Source organism: Ursus arctos, unplaced genomic scaffold, assembly GCF_023065955.2.
Source record: "Ursus arctos isolate Adak ecotype North America unplaced genomic scaffold, UrsArc2.0 scaffold_5, whole genome shotgun sequence".
Classification (NCBI taxonomy): domain Eukaryota; kingdom Metazoa; phylum Chordata; class Mammalia; order Carnivora; family Ursidae; genus Ursus; species Ursus arctos.
In genome coordinates, this window is record NW_026623067.1 from 28,156,973 (window position 1) to 28,179,329 (window position 22,357).

General features: G+C 38.0%; 1 protein-coding gene across 1 annotated transcript in view; it reads left to right on the forward strand.

Annotated features, from left to right (window-relative positions):
- The window catches only part of SLC27A6 (solute carrier family 27 member 6), a 66,926-nt gene that overhangs the window by 8,375 nt on the left and 36,194 nt on the right, over window positions 1-22,357 (forward strand). Inside the window, exons 2-4 of the mRNA XM_026507880.4 lie at window positions 3,585-3,788; window positions 18,174-18,332; window positions 19,637-19,761. Of these exons, the coding sequence (XP_026363665.2) occupies window positions 3,585-3,788; window positions 18,174-18,332; window positions 19,637-19,761 (488 nt within the window). The remainder of the gene's footprint in view (window positions 1-3,584; window positions 3,789-18,173; window positions 18,333-19,636; window positions 19,762-22,357) is intronic.

Below are 22,357 nucleotides of genomic sequence, written 5' to 3' on the forward strand. Positions count from 1 at the left end.
TAAGAGAGAGAGAAAGTATGAGGAGGGCAGAGGGAGAGGGAGAAGCGGACTCCCCGCACAGTGGGGAGCCCAATGCAGGACTCGATCCCAGGACCCCGAGATGATGACCTGAGCTGAAGTCAGGTGCGTAACTGAGCCACCCAGGCAGCCCTTTAATATACCCGTTTTGATGCTCACAGCACTACCTAATGAAGTGCCTTGCATATTTGAGAAATAATACGTGCTTCTTAAAAGGACACTATTGCTGTGAAAACCTTCTGCATTACAGCCTCATCCTGTAAGGTAGACTTTGTTCAAGGTCATAGAATATTCAGATGTCTCATTTTCTTATAACAGTTTTCTGTCAAGACCTGCATCTCCAGGGGATCACATGGGCAGAGCTTAATCCCATAACCAGATCTCTATTCAGCACCCCAGCGTCTATGCACCAGGGGCCGTGAGCGGAGTTACGGATTAGTTACATTGTTCGTTTGAGGTCCTTACAGTTCGACAGGTTTCGATGGTAGTACCCTTCACTGAAAAGTATCCTTGAGGTGTTTAAACAACTGCTATTTTGTGTCAGGACTTAAGATTCAGAATTTACTTTCAATATAACACTGAACCTTTTCATTGTGTTAAGGAAGATTGACAGTGATAAATAAATTGTCATTTTTTATCCTCTACAAGACCGTTCAAAATTTTATTTCAATTTTCATTATCTTCAACCACATTACTTACGACTACTGAAGAAATACTTTAATAAAATTCTATAGAATTCTGAATGTCTCAGCTAAGTCAAGTCAATTTAATTTTAACCTATGAAGGGAACTGAATTGTATTTCCTCTAATTCTTAGGAATCAGCTCACTTCCTTTTTCTTCTAAAAATCATCACTGTTTTTGAACGTCAAGTGTTTCTTTAGACTCTACAATTCCAGAAAAGATTTGGAGCCACAATTAATCATATTGTAACTTCTTTGCACTTATTTTGACTGCTTAGACTTACATATCTTTACAAAAAAACATTTTATAAGTTTATGCTGTTAATTTACAATTACAGACGAGAGATTTGAAATTAAGATAATGAAATGAATCAGTTCAGAGACCTGTACTTATACATTCAAATTGCCAGAAAAAGTCTTTAAAACAAAATTAGGGTTGCCTGGGTGGCTCAGTGGGTTAAGCATCTGACTCTTGATTTCGGCTCAGGTCCTGATCTCAGGGTTGTGAGGTTGGGCCCTGAGTCAGGCTCTGTGCTAGGCGCGGAGCCTGCTTCAGGTTCTCTATCTCCCTCTCCCTCTGCCCCTCCCCTCTCAAAAACAACAAGGACAACACAAAATTAAAAGAAAATAGAAAGTCTCGATCATTTGTTTGTCCTGTTTTCTTCATTTATTTGTGGCTTGTTCTTCCCTCAGGATTGCCTGTGATTTTTCACTTCTTACCGAAGCAATCTATGGCTAGCAACACGCTTTGTAAGCTTGGGGGAACTCTGGACTCTTAGAATTTATTTTATGTGGATTTGTGATAGAAATTAAAGTTAATTCAAAAAGGTTCAAGTCCCAGTCTGCCTCCCTACCCCGACATATGAACTCTTTATCATTTTCTGTGTTTCCTTAGTCATATTACAGGTTTTATTTGTGAACTGCTTGGTCTAATTTGACATGTTTCTTTTGCTGTTTCTTGGTGATCAATCTGGATTATAGATTGTGAGGAACTAAATCATGAGTTTTTCTCAAATATATTATATTATAGTAGAAGTGGCTGACAGATGGCTTTTTGAGGTTCCCAGATACTGATTTCCATTTCCAAAAAAATGTTTAATGCAGCACACTGAGTTCAGCTTCAAAGCAGAATAGATCTTGTAATTATTTTTGAAGTTTTGTTAAAAATTTAGGAAAAAAATAGAATTGTTTGGATGGAAAGGTTCATATTTACATGTACTCGAGCTTCTAACCAGGGTATATTTTATGTTAAATAACATTATTTTTTATAATTGATTTCTTTTATGAGGTCATGTATAGATTAGGGATAATTGGCCACAGGTTAGAGTAACAATTCTGTCCATCAACTTGGGACTTGGTATATTAATTTTCCAGGGCTGCTGCAAACTGGGTTGCTTAAAACAAAAGAAATTTATTCCCTCACTGCTCTGGGGGCTAGAAGTCCAAAATGAAATGTCTTCTGGGCCCTGCTCCCTCAAAAGGATTTAGGAAAAAGTCTTCCTTTGCCTCTTCCTAGCTTCTGGCAGTTACTGGTAATCACTGGGATTCCTTGCATTGACTCCAAAGGCCAGTGGGATATTACTGCTTGCTATCTCTAAGGATGTTAAGGTAGATTTTAAGATAAATAATGTAGCACTCAGAAATCCCTTGTATCTTAGACAAGTGCGACATTTTACAGGAATACTAAACTCAAATTGGAGCACCTTTGTGGAATATAAAAGTCAAACTTCAGTGTTAGAGATCCATATTAAAGTAGAGAACTGTTAAATTTTAAAGGTATTTAAAGACTATAAATAACTATGTCTCTACTCTAGAAAAAAAATATGAGCCTCACTGGCTTATACAGAAGACTTTCTGGGAATGATAATGCTCTGCTTCTTTTCTATACTACAGAGTGCTGAATACCTTAATAAGTATTTGCTCCTCGGGGACTCGCCCCCACCTTCTGTCTCTCTTCTCACCCCAGCTCCTCCTCAGCAAATAACGTTTTCTTCTACGTTAATGACCAAATGAAAAAGGTCGGGTTCAGTCTCCCAAATTAACGCAACATAGCCTCTCCTCTCCAGTAGAGGTTTTTCTACAGTAGAGGCTTCCTGGGAGGTGTATCCTTTTTTCCTTTCTGAAACCTGAATTGCAGCCCAGACCCTTGGTCTTGTGAGACTCTCAAGTTCTTCAGTCCCGAAGACACCCGTGTTCCAGGCTTTTCTACTTCTTGCTTTCCATTTTGCTTGGCATTGGTTCTAGGTGGGCCTTGGATCGCACGCTGCCGATGGAGGTTTTGCTATCTTCCACCTGCTCTCACCTGCCATTGTTGCTCCTTTGCTGGGCCCTGGGGACTTTATTGCCTGTTACGAAAAGCATTCATTTCCTCCTTTTGCTTTCAAAGACTTTCACCTTCCGTTATCCTGATCTAGAGAAAAGGGCATCTCTAAATTTCCTCACTTAACTTTTGGCTCTGAAACCGTCTCTAAACCACAATGATCTTATGACTCCAGAGGGGTCAGGAAAGTCTCCCGACTGTATTGCATTGTAGTAGAATTAAACAGTGACATACAGATGGCTTTGTGGAATAACGAGCTACTGAGATATATTTCAATGAAAATGTTGACTGTGCTATCCTGAGTGTAGATTTAAAGCAGAATATAAAAATAGAGTTTCATTTAAAAATTGGAAAAAAATATAATCTGAATAATGGTGTCTCCAGAATACAATTTGAATCAAAATGAATCAGAATCATAAAATGGCTATGATATTCACTATCCCAATGAAGAGGAAGTCAGCATCATAGTGACATTTTATCTCTGTTCCAACAGAGAAAAGAAAACACAAGTTAATGGTTTCAGATTTATGTTTTATTTATCTCTTCCTAAACTTCTGGTTTTTAGATTTGCTTGGAACTGTAGAAGAAATCCTTCCGAACCTCCCAGAAGGTATCACTGTTTGGGGGATGAACGATTCTGTTCCACAAGGTGTAACTTCACTCAAAGAAAAACTGAGCACGGCATCTGACAAGCCCGTGCCACGCAGCTACCATGTAGCTTCAAGTCTCAAGGCTCCTCATCTTTATATTTTTACCTCCGGAACAACAGGTATGATCCATTTCTTCTTGAGAGTTAAAAAGAATGCCAAATATTTGCAAAGCAACAGTAGTCACCATGGTACTCACCAAACATCTGAGAAAGTACGCATGCAAGAAGTTCTGAGGTTCTCAGATCTTAGAACTCTCAAACTTGGATGAATTTGCTCTAACCACAACTTGGCAAGTTACCATGTTCACTTGGCCATTGTCTCATTTAGAAAGATTTTCTTCAGGTGTCATCGAAGACCTTGGAATGTGTGAAGACCTTGATCCAGCCCCGTTGCTCAGAGTGTGAAATTTGGCCAGCAGCTTTGGCAAGACACCTGCTAGCTTCTCTGTTCCTTAAGGTTCCTGATACATAAAATGAAGAGATTAGTTTAAGTAGTTTCGAATTATCTTCCTGGATCAAAAAATCCATGAGTCTACTTTAAAATGGTCTTCTGTGTTCCCGTGTACCATCTTAAATCCTAAACACAATCCAGCTCTATAGCTGTAATTTAAGCACGGGTAGCGGGTTCTCCCGGTTTTCCTTAGGGCGATTGGAACATGTGACAAACAGGAAGTCTTGAAAGCAGTGGGGGTTTGGGAGAAGATACAAAATAGAATCTAGTAAATAAACATCCCTCCTCCCTTTTTGTAGGTAAAAAATCATTACACCCCAAAATAAAAAGAATAATTAAACTGCCTAAGAATGCAAAGAAATGTTAAACTTAATTGACTCTGAGGAAAAGGTGAATGGTATTTATGGTAGGCTAAAGAAGCTTTTGTAATTAGTGTGAAGATGACCAGGGGTTTGAATTAGAGAAATGAAAATTATTCTGTTAAATAATTTCCTATGCACAGGTGGTATTGTAAGCAAAGTACTATTGCATAAGTGGATTTTTCTTTTCTCTTTTTCTTTTCTCTTCCTGTGTGTGTGTCTGTCTCTTTTTTATTTACTGTTTAGAGGCTAACAATGATCTCTTTTAGACTGGAGAGTAGACTATACTTCTGACATCGTCTAAACAGTTTTGATAAATGAACTGGAAAGTGTTCATGTGTCTCAAATTGTCAGCATACATTCAGTCTGACTTTGGACTTTGAAAGAGTGAAATTTCAGAAATGATATGCTTTGAAAACTTTCAACAGAAGGTATTTAACCAATTTATCCATATGGCTGTTTTCTTGTGAAAAATAGAAAGTGATTGGTCTTCCAAACATTCTTCACCACTCCCCGCCCGCACCCCCCCCCAGAGAGAGAACAGATTGCGGGGAGGGCGCCTGGGTGGCTCAGTCAGTTGAGCATCCCACTCTTGATTTTGGCTCAGGCCGTGATCTCAGGGTCTTGAAGTTGAGCCCCTCATCAGGCTCTGCACTGAGCATGGAGCCTGCTGAAGATTCTCTCTCCCACTCCCTCTGCCCCTCCCCCCTCCCGCTCACTTGCACGTTTTCTCTCTCTCAAAAAAAAAAAAGAAAGAAAGAAAGAAAGAAAGAAAGAAAGAAAGAAAGAAAGAAAGAAAAAAGAGAGAGAACAAGCCAGAGCCTCTAGTAACAGCTTTTGTTTTCCAAGATTGAAACCAGATTGTTCTGTGCATTTATATAACAGGCCAAAGCAAAAGCACTAGTGGTTTTTATTTGATTTGATATTTAGTTATATAGCACAGAGATGAAAAATTCTGATACTCTTAGAAATTTTAGAGAAAAGCACCCTTATAACCCCTTTCCCCATTTCTCCTTCTCCAAACCAACTATATTCAGTATTTTTAGATTCTTTTTAGCATCACCTGCATTTCTCTGCATAAAGGGTGTCTTAGTGGATACTTAGTCGATGCTTACTGAAAAGTATCTACTGATTCTCCATGATGGAAGTGAGGAGTTGTCTTCTCTCGCCAACCACTCTCTCTCTCTCCATTCATTTTGTTCTCTCTGGTGCACACACTTTCTTTCCCCAACGTCACACTGATATTGTGTTGTCTTGAATTTTGACTGGATTGGTATCAGTTATCACAACTTAGTTAAATACTATTATTGCCTTCCATGTAAAATTCCCCCCAACCTGGAATTAATCATTGTCTTTATCTGTTTGCTTGCTTGCTTAGTTTTCTATACGCCTATTGCTGGTTCGTACTCACCCCTTTATCAAGAAGATAACTCACCTTTGACATTGATAAGATAGTCTGTATGTTGTCAAGCCCTTGTTCTTGGCCACCTTTTGCCCGGGAGGCTACCTACGATTTCAGTCTCAACCCCTTGCTCTCTGGCTGTCCTGTGTTTATTTTTCACCATCGTTCTGGGAATTCCTTTCAATTCTTTTCTTTTTTCTGATCCCCTAATTCCTAGATCCTAAATTAGTTTCCTCAGTTTACTTTTCCATTTTATCACTGCACTGCTTCTGCCATAGAGTATTTGGGAAGGGAGCTCTTGGGTGGCTCAGTCAGTTGAGCGTTGGACTCTTGATTTTGGCTCAGGTTATGATCTCAGCGTCATGAGATCAAACCCCATGGCAGGCTCCGTGCTTAGGGGGAAGTCTGCTGGAGATTCTCTCTTCCCCTGCCCCTCCCCATGCTTGCGTGCAGGCGCCCTCTCTGTCTCTCTCTTTCTTGCTCTTTCTTTCTCTGTTTCTTTAAAATAAATAAATCTTAAAAAAAAAAAAAAAAAAAGAGTATTTAGGAGGTATACTCTCTAAGTCCTCACATCCAGAAATACCCTTATACTTGTTTGTGTAGCATTCTAGGTTAGACACAATTTTTATCCCAGGCTTTGAGGACATTGCACTGTCTTCTGACTTCGAGCACACAGAGAGACATCATTTTCTTTCTGATTTCTTAGCCTTTACATGCAAGCTGGTGTTGTTTTTCTCTTTCTTTTTTGGGAATTTTTTTTTTTATCTTCTGGGGGTCTTCAGTAGTCTCTAACCTGGTGATGACTTATACTGGGACTGGTCTTATTTATCCATTTTGCTGGGAAATTTGTAGGCCTTTTCAGTCTAGAAACTCATATCTTGCAATTCTAGGTACTTGGAAATTAAAGAAAAAAAGTTCTACATCCCCTTCCTTTTCTTTCTTTATTGCTATTCTTTCTTCCCATTCCCTCCTATTATAGTTGTTTGTTCATTCTTTTGTCTTTGAAACTCAAACTTTTTAAAGATTGGCCGTTCTAGACTGAGTTTTTAATTTTCTAATCTTTTCTATCCCATTTTCCTTCTGTTATTTTTCATCTACTTTTTGAGAGATTTACCTTCTAAACCTCTGTTCTTTGATAATACCTCTTTTTGTAGCAGGCTATTTTTGTATTATAGATTATTTATTATCTTATATCTCTCAGAATATTAGTGATATTTTTTTGAAAATTTCTCTTCGTCACCTTGTCTCTCTTTTTGCCAACAACCTCTTATCTTTTGGTTTATTTTGGTCTCTATCCTTTATCCTAGAGGATTTCCTTAAATAGCTGGTGACCTTTGGCTGTCAGTTCATATTTAAACTGCAGACACCAAAACACACACACACACAAAACCCAAAACAGATCCTGGCTAGAAGCTGTGTGTGTCTGAGTGGAATTTGTAGGCTGATTGGTTTCATCATCCAGGACATTTTGTTGGGGAATTCATGACTGTCAGCGTTTTTCAGTTTTGACTGGTGGATGATTCAGGTTCCTCAGACAAGCACCTCAAAGGGTAAAACAAGTCAAATGTAAAAGGGAGCTGGAGGAATAAGCAGACTTTCTCTCCTTCCCCTTGTTTGCTCAACATTTCTTCTTCCTCATGTTTCCAGAGGCTTGTCTTTTCCAGAGAATAAATCTCATAACTTCTACCAGCATGGCAGAAGCAATCTGGGCTATAATTTGTTTTATTTTCTGAATTTTAAAACAAATACCAAAAGCATTGATTGACATTCTTCCAAAATTAGTTTACGAATAATCTTGCACAAGGAAAATGATGCAGATATCATCTTCTTGTAGCTCAAAGTCCTAAGCAACCTGAGGTCCTCTTACGGAGAGCAGAGCAGAGCCATGTACAGAATTGGTCATACAGTAGGTGTCATGATTTATGAAGATAATGCTATCGAAGGGTGTAACAAAACCATGATGCATGCAGCCTTGTTAAAGATTTAATTGACATTTTGTTATGAAAGGCATCTCTCTCTAATACAAACTGATGTTTTGCAACTCAAAACCTTGAGCTGAATTGATTGTAATGGTAATAAATATGATCATTTATATTAGTATGCCATTTAATGTCAGAAAAGCCACTTGATTCTCATACAGCAAAGTCTTCTGATGTTGATAATGAAGAAGGTATTGGCGCATGTTAGGACGTGATGTAGAAAGTGAGGCTTTGAAACCGTGAGCGATGGAGGGAGAGTCTGCTCATGAACCCTTTTGGCAGGCTATAACAAAGCCCTTGGGTTGATATTGAACATTTCCTAGCCATTCTTACTACTGCCAAGCCCTGTTTGCCCAAGGTCACCAAAATTTTATATTCCCACTTGAAAAAATGCAGTGTCTCTGAGTAAGGAAAATGTTGAGGTTAGTTTTGATGGCATTCCTGTCTCTTTGACCTCGGAGATTATGTGATATCTTGATGAACAAGGGGTGAGAATTATATAGATTCCCTTTTCTATGACTTTGACCTCATTGTTTCTTAAATAGAACTTCTGTAAAGCTCCTTGTTCATAGTTCCATATTTATTTTCCATTCTATAGGGCATCTGCTCATCAAATTTCTAAGCCTTTCTGGGGTTCTGTGAGGGGGCAAATCAGCTTTCTTCAAGGCTCGTCTCAGGTGTCAGCTTCTTGAGTCCTGCTGTTTCAGTCACCACAGCCATACCTCTGCTCTTCTAGAATTTTGTTGATTTCATCTGTAAATCCATACTTTGTGCCTTGAGCATGTATGTATGGAGTTCTATCTGCCAACTTCTAATTCTGTTATTACTCAGTGGGCTTGGTTGGGTAGCCTCAGGAATCTCTAGGAAAGTTTAAGCCTGGACAGAGCAGCCATGGGTTCAACTGTTCCTAGAAGGAGAGGGAGGAGGAAAATGAGGTCACTGACTGCTGAGCTATGCCTGGAAGCCAGGTGCTGTCCCCATCTCAGTCTCTCTTTCCTTTGTCTCTCCTTTTCCTTAACCTTACAGATTTTTTCGTTTTTCCAAAACTATCCCAGAATTCCCCCAATTATTTATCCCTGCCTCTGGATTGGATTTCTCTTGACCTCATCTCTCCCGCCTTTGCCCTCCTAATCCCCAAATCACCGGACACAGCCTTCCTCCCGCCTTCATGTCTGGACCTCCTCCTGGACCTATGAGGAGTTCCAATGCCAGGGATTCATAGGTTAGAAGAGCAAAGGACTTTGGAGCATTTCTCAAAGTGTGTTCTATGACATGTTCCTTCACATCTTTAAAGAAATGAAATAACAATTGTAAAGGGGCGGGTGTCTGGGTGGTTTAGTCGGTGGAGCATCCGACTCTTGATATCATGTCTGGTCTCAGGGCTGTGAGTTAGAGCCCTGCATTGCGTGTGGAGTCTACCTAAAAAAAAAAAAAAAAAAAGAAAGAAAGAAAGAAAGAAAAGAAAAAATTGGAAAGAGGCTTTATGACCATGTAAGTTTGAGAAACACCATTAACAAAAATACTGAAGTTTCTGTACTTCCGGGCTCTGTAAGGGCTTTAAAATGTCAGTGTGCTTTCTAATTCTTTTAAAGGGGATGCTAAAATGCACTTTTAACAAATTTTATTCTCCTTTTTCTTCTTTCCTTCTTTCAAACATTAACCTCCATCAACGTTTGATCACTTTCATTTCTTGGACAATCTCATATTTGTTGTCTCTTTTATCAAAAAATCTAGGGGATGGGATGCCTGCGTGGCTCAGTCAGTTAAGCAAGCGACTCTTGGTTTCGGCTCAGGCAGGTCATGATCTCAGGGTCATGAGTTCGAGCCGTGTGTCCAGCTCCATGCTGGACGTAAAGCCTGCTTAAGATTCTCTCTCTTCTGCTTCCTCTTCTCCTCCCCCCCCCCCCCCGAAGAAATCTGAGTACTTTGAATGTTTTATAATAAATAATGAGTTCATTATGACTTAAAGCTAAGCAAATTAGGAGGGGAACCATGGCTAATTAGTTTACTAAAGTCCTTTGAAGAAGTGACATAAGCATGTAGATGGAAACCAACTAGATGAATCATCCTTTTTTTTTTTTGGTCACACCCCAGTTGAAAAATTATTTTAAAGCTGGGTTTCCATGAGATCAGGAACAGTGTGGGAAGTAGGGAATATAGTGACTGAAGAACCATGGGTGGGAACTTCTTGGAAGCAGAAAACGCATAAATGCTTGATCCTCTGGATGACTAAGAGAAAGGCATTGAATTATCAAGAACAAGGATGGAGCTAGTCTCCCCCAAAATCTTTATACGTGGCTTTGATGAGAAAATTTGGATAGATTCCCTGTGCATGCGGATGACTAGAAACTTCCCATGTTGTGAGATGCCAAGCTGTCAGGAAGAGCCAGAGAGACTTCTTTTGAAAAAAAAAATTAAACTTTAATCAGGATAAAGGCAAGATAATGCCAGCTTTGCATATGAGATCAGTTGTCTTCCAGTTTCATAGAAATGGAGCACAAACTTGTCAGAAAATGTCAGCGCAGACAGAGCAGCAAGGTGGACTGAGGTGCACCTGGGTTAAGGTGTCTAAGAGTCACGAAAGCCTGTGGTTCATAGCTCTAGGTGCCACTGTGACCAAAAACCCCATGAAAATTTTGGCTTTTATCAGTGAATATGTTCAATCAGAGAAAGAATGATGTCCTACTATTAGTAAGATGGTGCCCCAGTTGACTGAGCGATGTGTAAGTACTTTTGGTTGCTACAAACTGCTGAATATAGGATGAAACCAGAGAAGGCCTACCAGAGCAAAATTGGAGTTTAGTTTGTATGGAACAGGTAGGGCTCGTTGTCTGAGTGAGATTTGTGTTGGGAGATAGAAAGACCAGTGTGAGCCAAATCTCGGTGGGAAAATGAAGCATCATTTCAAGCATCAGTCAGTCTATCCATGTTGTCACAAATGGGAGGATATCAAAAAAACAAAAACAAAAACAAATGGAAGGATAGCTTCCTTTTGAATGGCTGAATAGTATTCCACATCTTTTTATCCATTGATGGGCGTTTGGGTTGTTTCTGTATCTTGGCTATTGTGAATAATGCTGCAATAAACATGGGAGTGCAGATGTCTTGTTGAAATCTCATTTTCATTTGGGTATATATCCAGAAGTGGAATTGGATCATATGGTAAATCTTTTAATTTTTTGAAGAACCTCCATATTGTTTTCTGCAGTGGTTAGACCATTTTACATTCCCACTGGCAATGTATAAATATTCTCTTTTTACTGCATCCTTGCCAGCACCTGTTGTCTCTGGTCTTCTTGATGGTAGCCATTCTAATAGGTATGATGTGTTATCTCACTGTGATTTCAATTTGCATTTCACTGGTGATTAGTGATGTTGAACATCTTTTCATGTGTCTGTTGGCCATTTTGATGTACAGTTTGGAGAAATAACTATTTAATTCTTCTGCCCCGTTTTTAATTGGATTTTTTTTTTTCTGTTATGGAGTTGACTTACTTCTTTATAGGTTTTGAATATTAACCCTTTATCTGATATATGGTTTGCAGAAATTTTCTGCCGTTCTATAGGTTGTCTTTTTATTTGGCTGTTTCATTTGCTGTGCAGAAGCTTTTGAGTTTGATGCAGCCCCATTTGTTAAATTTTCTTTTATCATTTATGCTTTTCATATCGTGTTCAAAATTATTGCCAAGACCAATATCAATGACCTTCTTCCATACATTTTCTTTTAGGAGTTTATTGTATTAGGTCTTATATTTAAGTCTTTGATCCGTGTCAGGTTAACTTTTTGTGGTGTGAGATAGAGGTCCAATTTCATTGTTCTGTATATGTTTCTCCAGCATTCCCAGCACCATTTGTTGAAGAGATTATCTTTTCTGCACTGGGTTTTCTTGGCCCCCTTGTCAAATATTAGTTGACCATATATGCCTGGGTTTAGTTCTGGGCTCTCCATTCTGTTCCATTAGTAGATGTGTCTATTTTTGTGCGAATACCATACTGTTTTTATTACTATGGTTTGTAGTATAGTTTGAAAATCAGAAGCCTGATACCTCTGGCTTTGTTCTTTTTTTCTCAGGATTACTTTGGCTCTTTGGGGTCTTTTGTGATTCCACACAAATTTTTTGGATTGTTTCTTATATTTCTGTGAAGAATGCCTTTGGTATTTTGATGGTGATTGCATTGACTCTGTAGATAGCTTTGGGTGGTATGGTCATTCTAATAATACTAATTCTTCCAACACAGGAACATGGGACGTCTTTCCATTTGTGTCTTCTTCAATTTCTTTTAGCAAAGTTTTGTAGTTTTCATTGTACAGATCTTTCATTTCCTTGAGTAAATTTATTCCTAAATATTTTATTGTTTTTGATGCTATTGTGAATGGGATGATTTTCTTTCGTTTTCAGTTGATCCATCATTAATGTAAAGGAATACAATTGATTACTCTATATTGATTTTGTGTCCTAACACTTCACTGAAATTGTTAATTCCCATAGTCTTTTGATTAATTATTTGGGATTTTCTATGTATATCGAATCATATCATCAGCAAATAATGACAATTTTACTTCTTTCTTTCCTATTTGGATAACTTTTATTTCTTTATCTTGCCTAATTGTTCTAGCTAAGACTTCCAGTAATGTATTGAATAGGAGTGGTGAGAGTGGACATCTTGCCCTTGTTCCTCATCTTAGAGAAGAAAGGTTTTCAGTTTCTCTCCATTGACTCTAATGTTAACTGTGCGTCTGTCATATATGATCTTTATTATGTTGAGGTATATTCCTTCAATACATAGTCTGTTAAAGGTTTTTATCATAATATGATATTGTATATTCGGATACTTTTTTTCTATATCTATTGAAATGATCATGTGTGTTATATATTTCCTTTTATTGATGTGATGTATTACATTTATTGATTTGCATATGTTGAACCATCCTTGCATCCCAGGAATATATCCCACTTGGTCATGGTGTATCATGCTTTTACTATGTTCTAGAATTTGGTTTACTAATATGTCATTGAGAATTTTTGCATCTATTTTCATTAGGGATATTGGCTTATATATTTTTTTCTTGTATTTTTATCTTGTATTTTATTATGAGTTTGAAAGTGTTTGTTCCTTGTCAATATTTTGGAAGAGCTTGAGGAAGATTGGTGTCAGTTCTTCAATTGTTGGGTAGAATTCTCCAGTGAAGAATCTGGCCCTGGAGGTTTCAGTTTGGGGAGTTGGTGTGTGTGTTTTTTTTTTAATTCAATCTTTTTACTCATTATTTGTCTGTTCAGATTTTCTATTTCCTCCTGATTGAGTCTTGGTACATTGCGTGCTTCTAGCAATGTATCCATTTCTTCTAGGTTATGTAATTTGTTGCCATATAATTCTTCACCTTAGTCGCTCATGATCCTTTTTATTTTTATACTGTCAGTTATAATGTCTTCTTCTTCATTTCTAATTTTATTTATTTGAGTCTTCTCTCTTCAGTTAGTTTAGCTGAAGATTTGCCAATTTTGTTTTATCTTTTTAGAGAACCAGCTTTTAGTTTTGTTGATCCTTTCTATTGTTCTTCTGGTCCGTATTTCATTTATTTCTGCCCTGATCCTTATAATTTCCTTCCTTCTGCTAACTTGGAGCTTATTTTTTTCTTCTTTTTCTATTTCCTTGAGGCATAAAGTTAGGTCGTTTGTTTGAGACCTTTCTAATTTCTTATTGTAGGCAATTGTAGCTATAAACTTTCCTCTCAGAGCTGCTATTGCTGTATTCCACAGTATTTGATATGCCGTGTTTTCATTTTCTTTTATTTTGAGACAATTTTTTATTTCCCTTTTGATTTCTTCTTTGACCAAATGGCTGTTTAGAAGTGTGTTACTTAGCTTCCACAACTGGTAGATCTCACTTTCCTCTTGTTGCCAATTTCCAGTTTCATACCATTGTGTTCAGAGAACATAGTTGGTATGATTTCAGTCTTCCTAAATTTGCTAAGATCTGTTTTGTGACTTATGGCATGACCTGCCCTGGAGATTTTTCCATGTGCCCTTGAGAAGAATGTGTATTCTGCTGCTGTTAGATGGAATGTCCTGTACATGTCTATTAGGTCCATTTTTTCTAAAATGTTGCTCAATTCCAGTGTTTCCTTGTTGATTTTTCTGACTGAATGATCTATCCATTGTTGATGGTGGGGTACTGAGGTTCTCTACAATTGCTTGCCAGCTTTGTGGCTAAGATCTAGTGTGAAGTACCCTACAATTATTGTACTGCCGTGTATTTCTTCCTTAAGATCTGTTATTGATTGCTTAATACAGATTGGTGCTCAGGTGTTAAGAGCATTACATATTTATGATCATTGTATTTTCTTGATGTATTGACCCCTTATCATTATATAATGACCTTCTTTCTCTTATTACCCATTTGGTTTGAAGTCTGTTTTGTGACTGTTTTGTGACTATGAAAATATGCCTGCCTTCTTTTCATTTACATTTGCTTGAAATATCAAGTTCTATCCTTTCATTATGAACTTATGTGTGTCTTCAGAATTGAAATGATTCTCCTGCAGGTGGCATATATTTGGGTCTTGTTTCATTTTGTTTTGTTTTGTTTTGTTTGTTTGTTTGTTTTTAAATCCATGCGGCCACCCTGCTTTTTGACTGGTGAATACAAACCGTTTACATTTAGGGTGATTGTTGATATGCAAGGATTTACTAGTGTCATTTTATCTGTTGCCTTCTGGTTATTTTGTATCTCTATTGTGTTTTTTTCCTTCCATTTATGTTTATGTCTACGTTTGTAAGTTGGTGGTTTTCCATGTTAATTTATTCAGTCTTGCCCCTTTTTATGTATAACATCTCTGCTCTAGATTTTTGCTTTGTGGTTACCAAGCATTTACATAAAACATCTCATAAATAAAATAATTCCTTTTCTACTGAAAGCAATTTATCTTCATTTACCTATAAAGATTCCATTTTTTTACTGTTACTCTTTTATTTTTGATGTCACAAATTATCTCTTTATATGCTATGTTTTCATTACCAAGTTGTAGTAGTTATAGTTATTTTTAATGCGATTTCCCTTTATGTTATAGTTAAGAATTTATTATACTATTCTAAAAAAGAGTTACAGTATTCTAATTCTGACTGACTGCTTATTACCTTAATCAGAGTTCTGGTACTTTTGCCTTTTTGTTTCAGCTCAAAGAGCTCTTTTCAACAACTCCCTCAACTTTTGTTTGTTTGGAAAAGCCTTTATTTCTGCTTCACATCTAAAGGATAACTTTGCCAGATGGATTATTCATGGCTGGCAGTTTTTATCTTCCAATATTTTGAATGTGTCATTCCATTCTCTGCTGGCCTGTAGAGTTTCTGCTGTGAAATTTGCTGATAGTGTAATGGGGGTGCTGTTGCAGGCTACTGTCTTTTTTTCCTGTGCTGCCTCTAAAATTCTTTCATTATCATTGACTTTTAACAGTTTTAATGTAATGTGTCTTGGAAAAGATCTTTGTGCATTGAAATAGTAAGGTATTCTATTAGCTTCATGGACTTGTATCCCCAGTTCCTTCCCCAGGTATGGGAAGTTCTCAGCTATTACTTCTCTAAATATTCCCTCTGCCCCCTTCTCCCTCTCGTCTCCTTCTGGGCTACCCATTATTCTTGTGTTGACTTTTCTAATGGAATCAGATAGCTCTCATAGGTTTTCTTCACTTTTTAAAAATCTTAGTTTTCTCTCCTCTTGCACTTGAATAATTTCTGTATTTCTATCTTCCATCTTACTCATTCTCTCTTCCATATGATCTGGTCTATTTCCATTGCATTCGTAATGCATTTTTCTCATTTATTGAGTTCTTCAGTTCCAGAATTTTTTTGGTTCTTTTTTACAATTTCAGTCTCTCTGGTAAAGTACTCCTGTTCATTAATTGTATCCCTGAGATCAGCATATTGTCTGAGTTTTTTTGTAGCTCATTGAATATCTTCATAATAGCTATTTTAAATTCTGTATCAGTTACATTGCAGTATTCCATATCTTTGGGTTTGGTTCATGGAAAATTGTCATTTTCTTTTATTTTCTATTACCATGATTTTTCATGATGTTTGATGAAAAGTGCCTCTGCCACCATATTTGAAGCAGCAAATACCTTTCTTATTTAGGCAAGGTTTTTTGTTTTTGTTTTTTTTAAGATTTTATTTATTTATTTGTCAGAGAGAGAGAAGAAAGAGTACAAGCAGGGAAAGCAGCAGGTAGAGGGAGAAGCAGGCTCCCTGCCAAGGAAGAAGCCTGATGTGGGATCATGACCTGAGCTCAGGGTAGACGCTTAACTGACTCAGCCAACCAGGCCTCCCAGTTTTGTTTTTTGTTTGTTTGTTTGTTCAAGATTTTATTTTTAAGTAATTTCTACACTCAACCTGGGGCTCTCAGTCATAACCTGGAGACTAAGAGTCACATGCTCCACTGACTAAGCCAGCCAGGTGCCCCTAGGCAAGATTTGGTTTACTTTGATACTAACAGTTGAACACATTGGTGGTTAGGAGCCTTCCTTTTGTTTTCCAGGAGGTGGCGCTATAGCACCAATTCTTAGGTTTTGCTACTGGAGCTGGGAACGCAAAAAAGGCAGGCACAGTGGCATTTGAGGTGGGAGCTGGGAGGTGTGTTTGGGCATGCCTCTGCCCTGGTAGGGGGAATCATCAAGTACAAGGGGAGAGAGGGGTCCTAGAGGTCTATGGGTGATCCTCTTGAATCCTGGGGTAGATAGTAGGAGTCACTTTCCTTCACCTCTCTTTGTCTGCCTATTTCACTTCCCTTTCCCTCCCCTCAGTCGCTCTGGTCTCTCCTCAAAGAGAGCAACTGATCCTTCCAGCTGCAGCCCACAGGGGCCAGGCCAATTGACTACTCGCCCACTCACGGCCTTCACCCTTGACCTCTTGTGCCAGAAAGGTCACGGCTCCAGCACCACTTCCCTCACTCTGCCACTTACCTCCTCTGGGGTCTAGTTCACCCACATTCACGTCCACAGCTGGATGGCTCTCTGGGGTGTCCTTGTATGTTGTACAGAGGCACTTTTGGAGGGGAGGTAGTTCTACACGTCCCATTAGTTGTATATCAGAGGAGAAAGAAAAAAGGAATGACTCACACAGCCTTGCAGCTGACATCACTGTGGGAGTATATTTTGCTATAGGCAAGCTGAAAATAACGAGGAAGTACTTCAATTTGGGAAACACGTTGTGAAATTTAGGTCTCAGTTTCTAGAATTGGGAAATGAAGTCCAATCAGGTACAGCAGTAAGTTTGCAGAGCCACTGACGTTAGCAACCCACCCTTGACAAATGGTAAGTGGGACTGTATCAGTATGTGGGGTAGAGAGAAGGGCCACACTTATGGTCACTGCTCTTCACTGTTGGTCCTGCCATTTGCTTGTTCCTGCGGCTTCTTTGACATTGGTCTCTGCTTGCCTCTCTGAACAACGAATGATACTCCTTGTTACCATTACATGTTATGAATCAAAGTAACTTTATTGGTGGGGTAGATTTGGGATGGGGCCCTCTGCATGAGGACATTCCAAAAATACTAGAACTCTTTGAACTGACAAACACAATAGGACTAAAATACCATTTAATCTAACAAATGAATTCCAGAGAGGATACTTGTCGTTATGAAAACAAGTTGTGTGTTGTGTGTATGAGGAGATGTAGGTTGAAACATGAAGTTGCTGATATTTAATCACAGAGAAGGCAATTTTATACTATATCATGTATTAACATGATGAATTTATTATGCTGACATTATATACAAAAGACTATAACACTATGGAAAATTAAACACAGTATGTAAAATGTTTTATACACTAACTACAGCTACAAATTTTTATAAGAAACTCACTGTACATAGAAGAAGACTGGAAGAAAAAAAGAAAATGATTTACGTTTGGAACATGAATGTGATTCAACATCATGTTTTATGGAACCTGATATTCTGTAATGATCTTATTCTAGGACATATAAAACATGACAAAGTTACTGGTTCTTGAGGTAGAGTCTTACTTGGAAAGTAGAAAATTTCTACGTTAAGTATAATTTAGATTTATGTTGGGATTTGCCTCATTTGGGGTCTCCCTTTTCGGATTTGGGGCATTTTTGTCATTCTTCTAGCAGATGTGGCTCTTTGAAGCTTATGGTATCTCAAACTCTATATCATTTCAGTTTTGATCCTTTTGGGGAGATCCAAGATTCTAGAAATTAATTGCAGCAACAGCTCACATTTGCGTGGTCCCTACAACGCACATACGTAATATGTGAACTTGCTTTCTATTACATATATTTCTTTGTTTTTTTTCTCCCAGGTCTACCAAAAGCAGCTGTAATTACTCAGCTGCAGGCTTTAAAAGGCTCTGCCGGCTTGTGGGCTTTCGGTTGTACTGCTAATGATGTCATTTATATCACTCTCCCTCTGTATCATAGTTCAGGAGCTCTTCTGGGAATCGGTGGATGTGTTGAGTTGGGTAAGTTTTCATTTTCTGTCTGATGAGTTTTCAAAATGCTTATTAACTATAACTTGTGTTCGTGAAAGTTTAAAACTGCATTAGAATTCAGAGTGATTGTGGGCTTGTTATATAATTGCAACATCATTTTTATCAAAAGGACACAATTTCGTGACACACTCAGTCTGTTCCTAAAGTGAGAAGAGCAGTGCCTTGGAAGTTTGGCCATGTGGTTGGAGCTGGCTGTTGACTGGGCTTCCTTCCATGTGATCACCCATCCTCTGATGGTCACCGCCCCCCTCCTTAAATGGTGGAAGGAAGCTTCCAAGAGGGTAGTGAATGTAGAAACTGGATAGTTCTTAAGGCTTCATGTCAGAAATCACATTGATCATTTCACCTGCATTTTGTGGATCAAACCAAGTCACAAACCAGTCTAGATTGAAGATTTGCGGAGTGAGGAAACACACCCTACCCCTCGAAGGGGAGAGGTGGCAACTTCACATGGTGAAGTTAAGTGCATAGCAGGAATTGTTGAGGCTGTCTTTGCAAACAAGATACCCCAGGCACCTAGTAAGTCTGTTGGTAGTTTGTGACGCAGCAGATTCCATTCATAAACATGCTGAGATTATTTTAGTGTCTGGCCCTTAAATAATATATAACAGAGACCGTTCACTATTATCTGTGTATGTCTGAAATAGAAAAAAAGTAATTTTATGGAGTAGCATATTTAGAATATGATTGGTGTCCAAGATAAACAAAGGCAAGGGTCAAGGCATGAGCCTTTTCCTTGGAACATATTCATATGACTGACTTTGCTGTGAAAATTAGGTTGTTACCTTTAGGTTCTGTAGTCATCGACGAACTTGGCTGGTGCTATCGTACCAATTCTGCTTTACCAACTCTCAACATCAAGAAATATTGAGGCAGCTTTAATGTTTTAAAAATAAACAAAATGTACACATCCAAGAACAAAAGTAAGTGAATATTCTTGGTCTCTGTGAAGAAGGCTGACCCTTATCTACAGTCATGCTCTAATACTTGCAACTCCCCTACTTATTTTGACCTCTTCTTTCATCCCCTGTATTGCAAAAAGAAAAAATATATTTGCAGTCAAAATATAGAATTACAACATGAATTTTTTTAAAGTTTATTGAGTTGTAAGATTAATGGTTTCAAATGAGCTTGATATAAATGTCCGCTGATGGATTAGAACAGCCTTGAAATTGAGTGAAAGTGTTCTAGAAAGGGCAACATCATTTATGTTTTATGTCACTTCTGCCCTTGAATATTTTTCCCCAGTGCCTGTTCTTTGCCTTTTCTCATAGGTGCTACTTGTGTGTTAAAGAAGAAATTCTCAGCAAGTCAATTTTGGAATGACTGCAGAAAGTATAATGTGACTGTGTTTCAGTATATTGGAGAACTTTGTCGCTATCTTTGCAAACAACCTAAGGTAAGAGGAATCATTTTCGGAAAGAAAAAGTAATTTCAGAAAAAAGAAAGTATGGAGAGAAAAATAATTTTTGTGTGTCCTCCACCTTCTTCCAGAACATAGTTTGACTGACTTACCAGAGATATATGTAGTACGCCTAGGAGAAATGAGTATAGAACAAGTCAGAAGAAATAAAGAGAGCTATTCAGGATTGTACTAAAGTGCTTTACATTGTGGCAGGATAGGAGAGACCTGCATTCCAGTCTACTTTGTCCTTAGACGGATTAAAATTTCTGCAAATATAGCACACATCCGATTGTGAAATTAGATGCGTGCTCTGTACACAGAAAGTGATTACTGCAAGGCTGAATTAGATAGTCTTTCAAAATGCTGTTCTTTAAAAAACAAAACTAATGATATTATTATACTTGTTTGTTATTTCTTTTCTTTTGAATAAGTGATTACATTAGTCTTGTCCCTTTGTTTGGTTTTGATTTAAAGTTAAAAAAGAAATTTTGCTTTCATGTGTCTCCCGACCTAAAACCATCATTCCCACAAACAACAGATAAATTGCGCCTTTCTGAAAATAGACAAGCGGAGAGAGTTGCAAGAGCCTGACGTTTGTCTTTATTCATTGTTTGCGTTTTTGCCCTCAGACATTCTTTTCCTGGTCTCATTTGTACTTTGAGATGCTTATTTTTTAACTGATTTTCTAAACATTCTTGAGGCTACAAAGAAGTGACCTTCTGTCATCAAATCCACACCACCCCATGGGTAATGGTGATTGGGAATGCCTCCCTGTGCGGGGGCAGGCAGCAGAAGCTGATGGCCGGACCTTGGCCTTTGATAAACCCCTTTCCTCATTCCTCACTCATCCCCTTTGCCATCATCATGCCAGCTTAAGGCATGGATGGCGGGCTGGGATGTCTTCTCTGGCTGGCTAAAATACGGACATGTAATCCTTCCTTTACCCGCAGCACAGCTGAGACTAGGCTGGAAGCATTTAAATTTGACTTTGTTGAAGATATGGGATTACACAGGGAAGAGAAACACAGGAAGAATGCGAAACTGGATGATCTTATTTACAAAATGCTTTTATTCACTTTAAGCTTGACGTTTACCATGTAGAGACCTCCCATCTAGCTCCTGACCCACCACCCCCTTTGTGGCCAGAAGCCATCCTTGTTCTTTTCTTGATCAGGGGTGCTTCAGATAGCTCTGCATTCCCTAAGTCCATCGCTAGGACAGGGAGTCCCAGAGAAATGTTTTAGACTTTTTGTCCTTTATTTTCTTCAGGGAGACTTTGCCAATGACAAAGTTGTGGTCTTATCTGAAGAGTCCTAGTAGAACAATTAATTATAATGCCACAACCTGTCCTATTTTCTAGTTTTCATTGTGTTCTTTGGTAATGTGATATCTGGACTAGGATAATTTGGGAAATTCATGTCCTCCAGTAAGATCGACGCCTCCTTCAGTAAAGGACAGATGAGACACTACATAATGAACCTCTTCCTGGACTTTCTAAACTGCGCCCCTAGCCATTCCTTTTTCTCCTCATCCTTCAACAGCAACGTTAGATTTTGCAAGGTCATTTGCTCAGTAAGCATGTACTGAACAGTTGAACACGTGCCTTTTTTCCTAAAGTTTTACTATGTTAAATGATGCTGCAATTAGTATCTGTATGCAATGTAGCCAGTAGAGGGGCTCAGAAGTGAAGTCAGTCGAAGGACATGGGTATTTTAGTGACTTTTAGGGTATATTTCCAAATTGCTGTTCCAAATGGTTGATGTGCTTTGGAATCTCATTGACGTTGCGAGAGAATACCTGTTGTGCATATGGTCTCGTATCAGGACTGCGTGATATTAAAAATAGTGGTTTTTCAGTTATGCTTCATGGAGAGATAGAACTTCCTTCAACGTTCCTCAGAAGTCCCTGAAGGATAGTGAGCAGGGAAAATAGGACAATCTTCATGGTCCACCCTTTCAAAATGTTGGATGAAGGCCAATTTGCTAGGGCTTATTAATAATATTTTGTTTGAACAAAGAATGTCTTGGGTTTTTTTTTTATGTTTTCTTTTAAATGGGGAAACAATCACTTAATTTTATTTATAATTTTATAGACTAGAAACAAATATATCTTTAAATTCTTTGTTCAGATTACTAGCAAGGTTGCATAATTAGAAAATTATCTACATTTCTCTTTAAAATGTCTTTTCTGAGGCTTTTACTCATCTATGTCTTTAGCACTTAATGTTATATCTGTTGGAGCTACCACTTCCTATAATAAAGTATTTATTAATAGTTTGTCATGTTCACTACAGATCTTTTTTCGAAGTATTTTCCTTCAATTTTTTTTTTTTTTTTTTTTGGTAAAAAGAAGTATCCTTTTCACCTTTCTGAATTTGGAATGCACTAATTTGGGGAAAATGCTACAGCCACAGAGAATTTGAGAGAACTGAGAACTGAAAGTAGAATACCTGATTTTTTTTTCTAGTTAATTAAATATTTTAATTCTTAACTAAAGTTCTTTGAAGAAAAGATAGTGTTTGTGAAATAATGTCTAAGCATTTACCTGAAGTGGAGGAGGAGAGAAGGGAAATAAAAAAGAACTCTGCTCA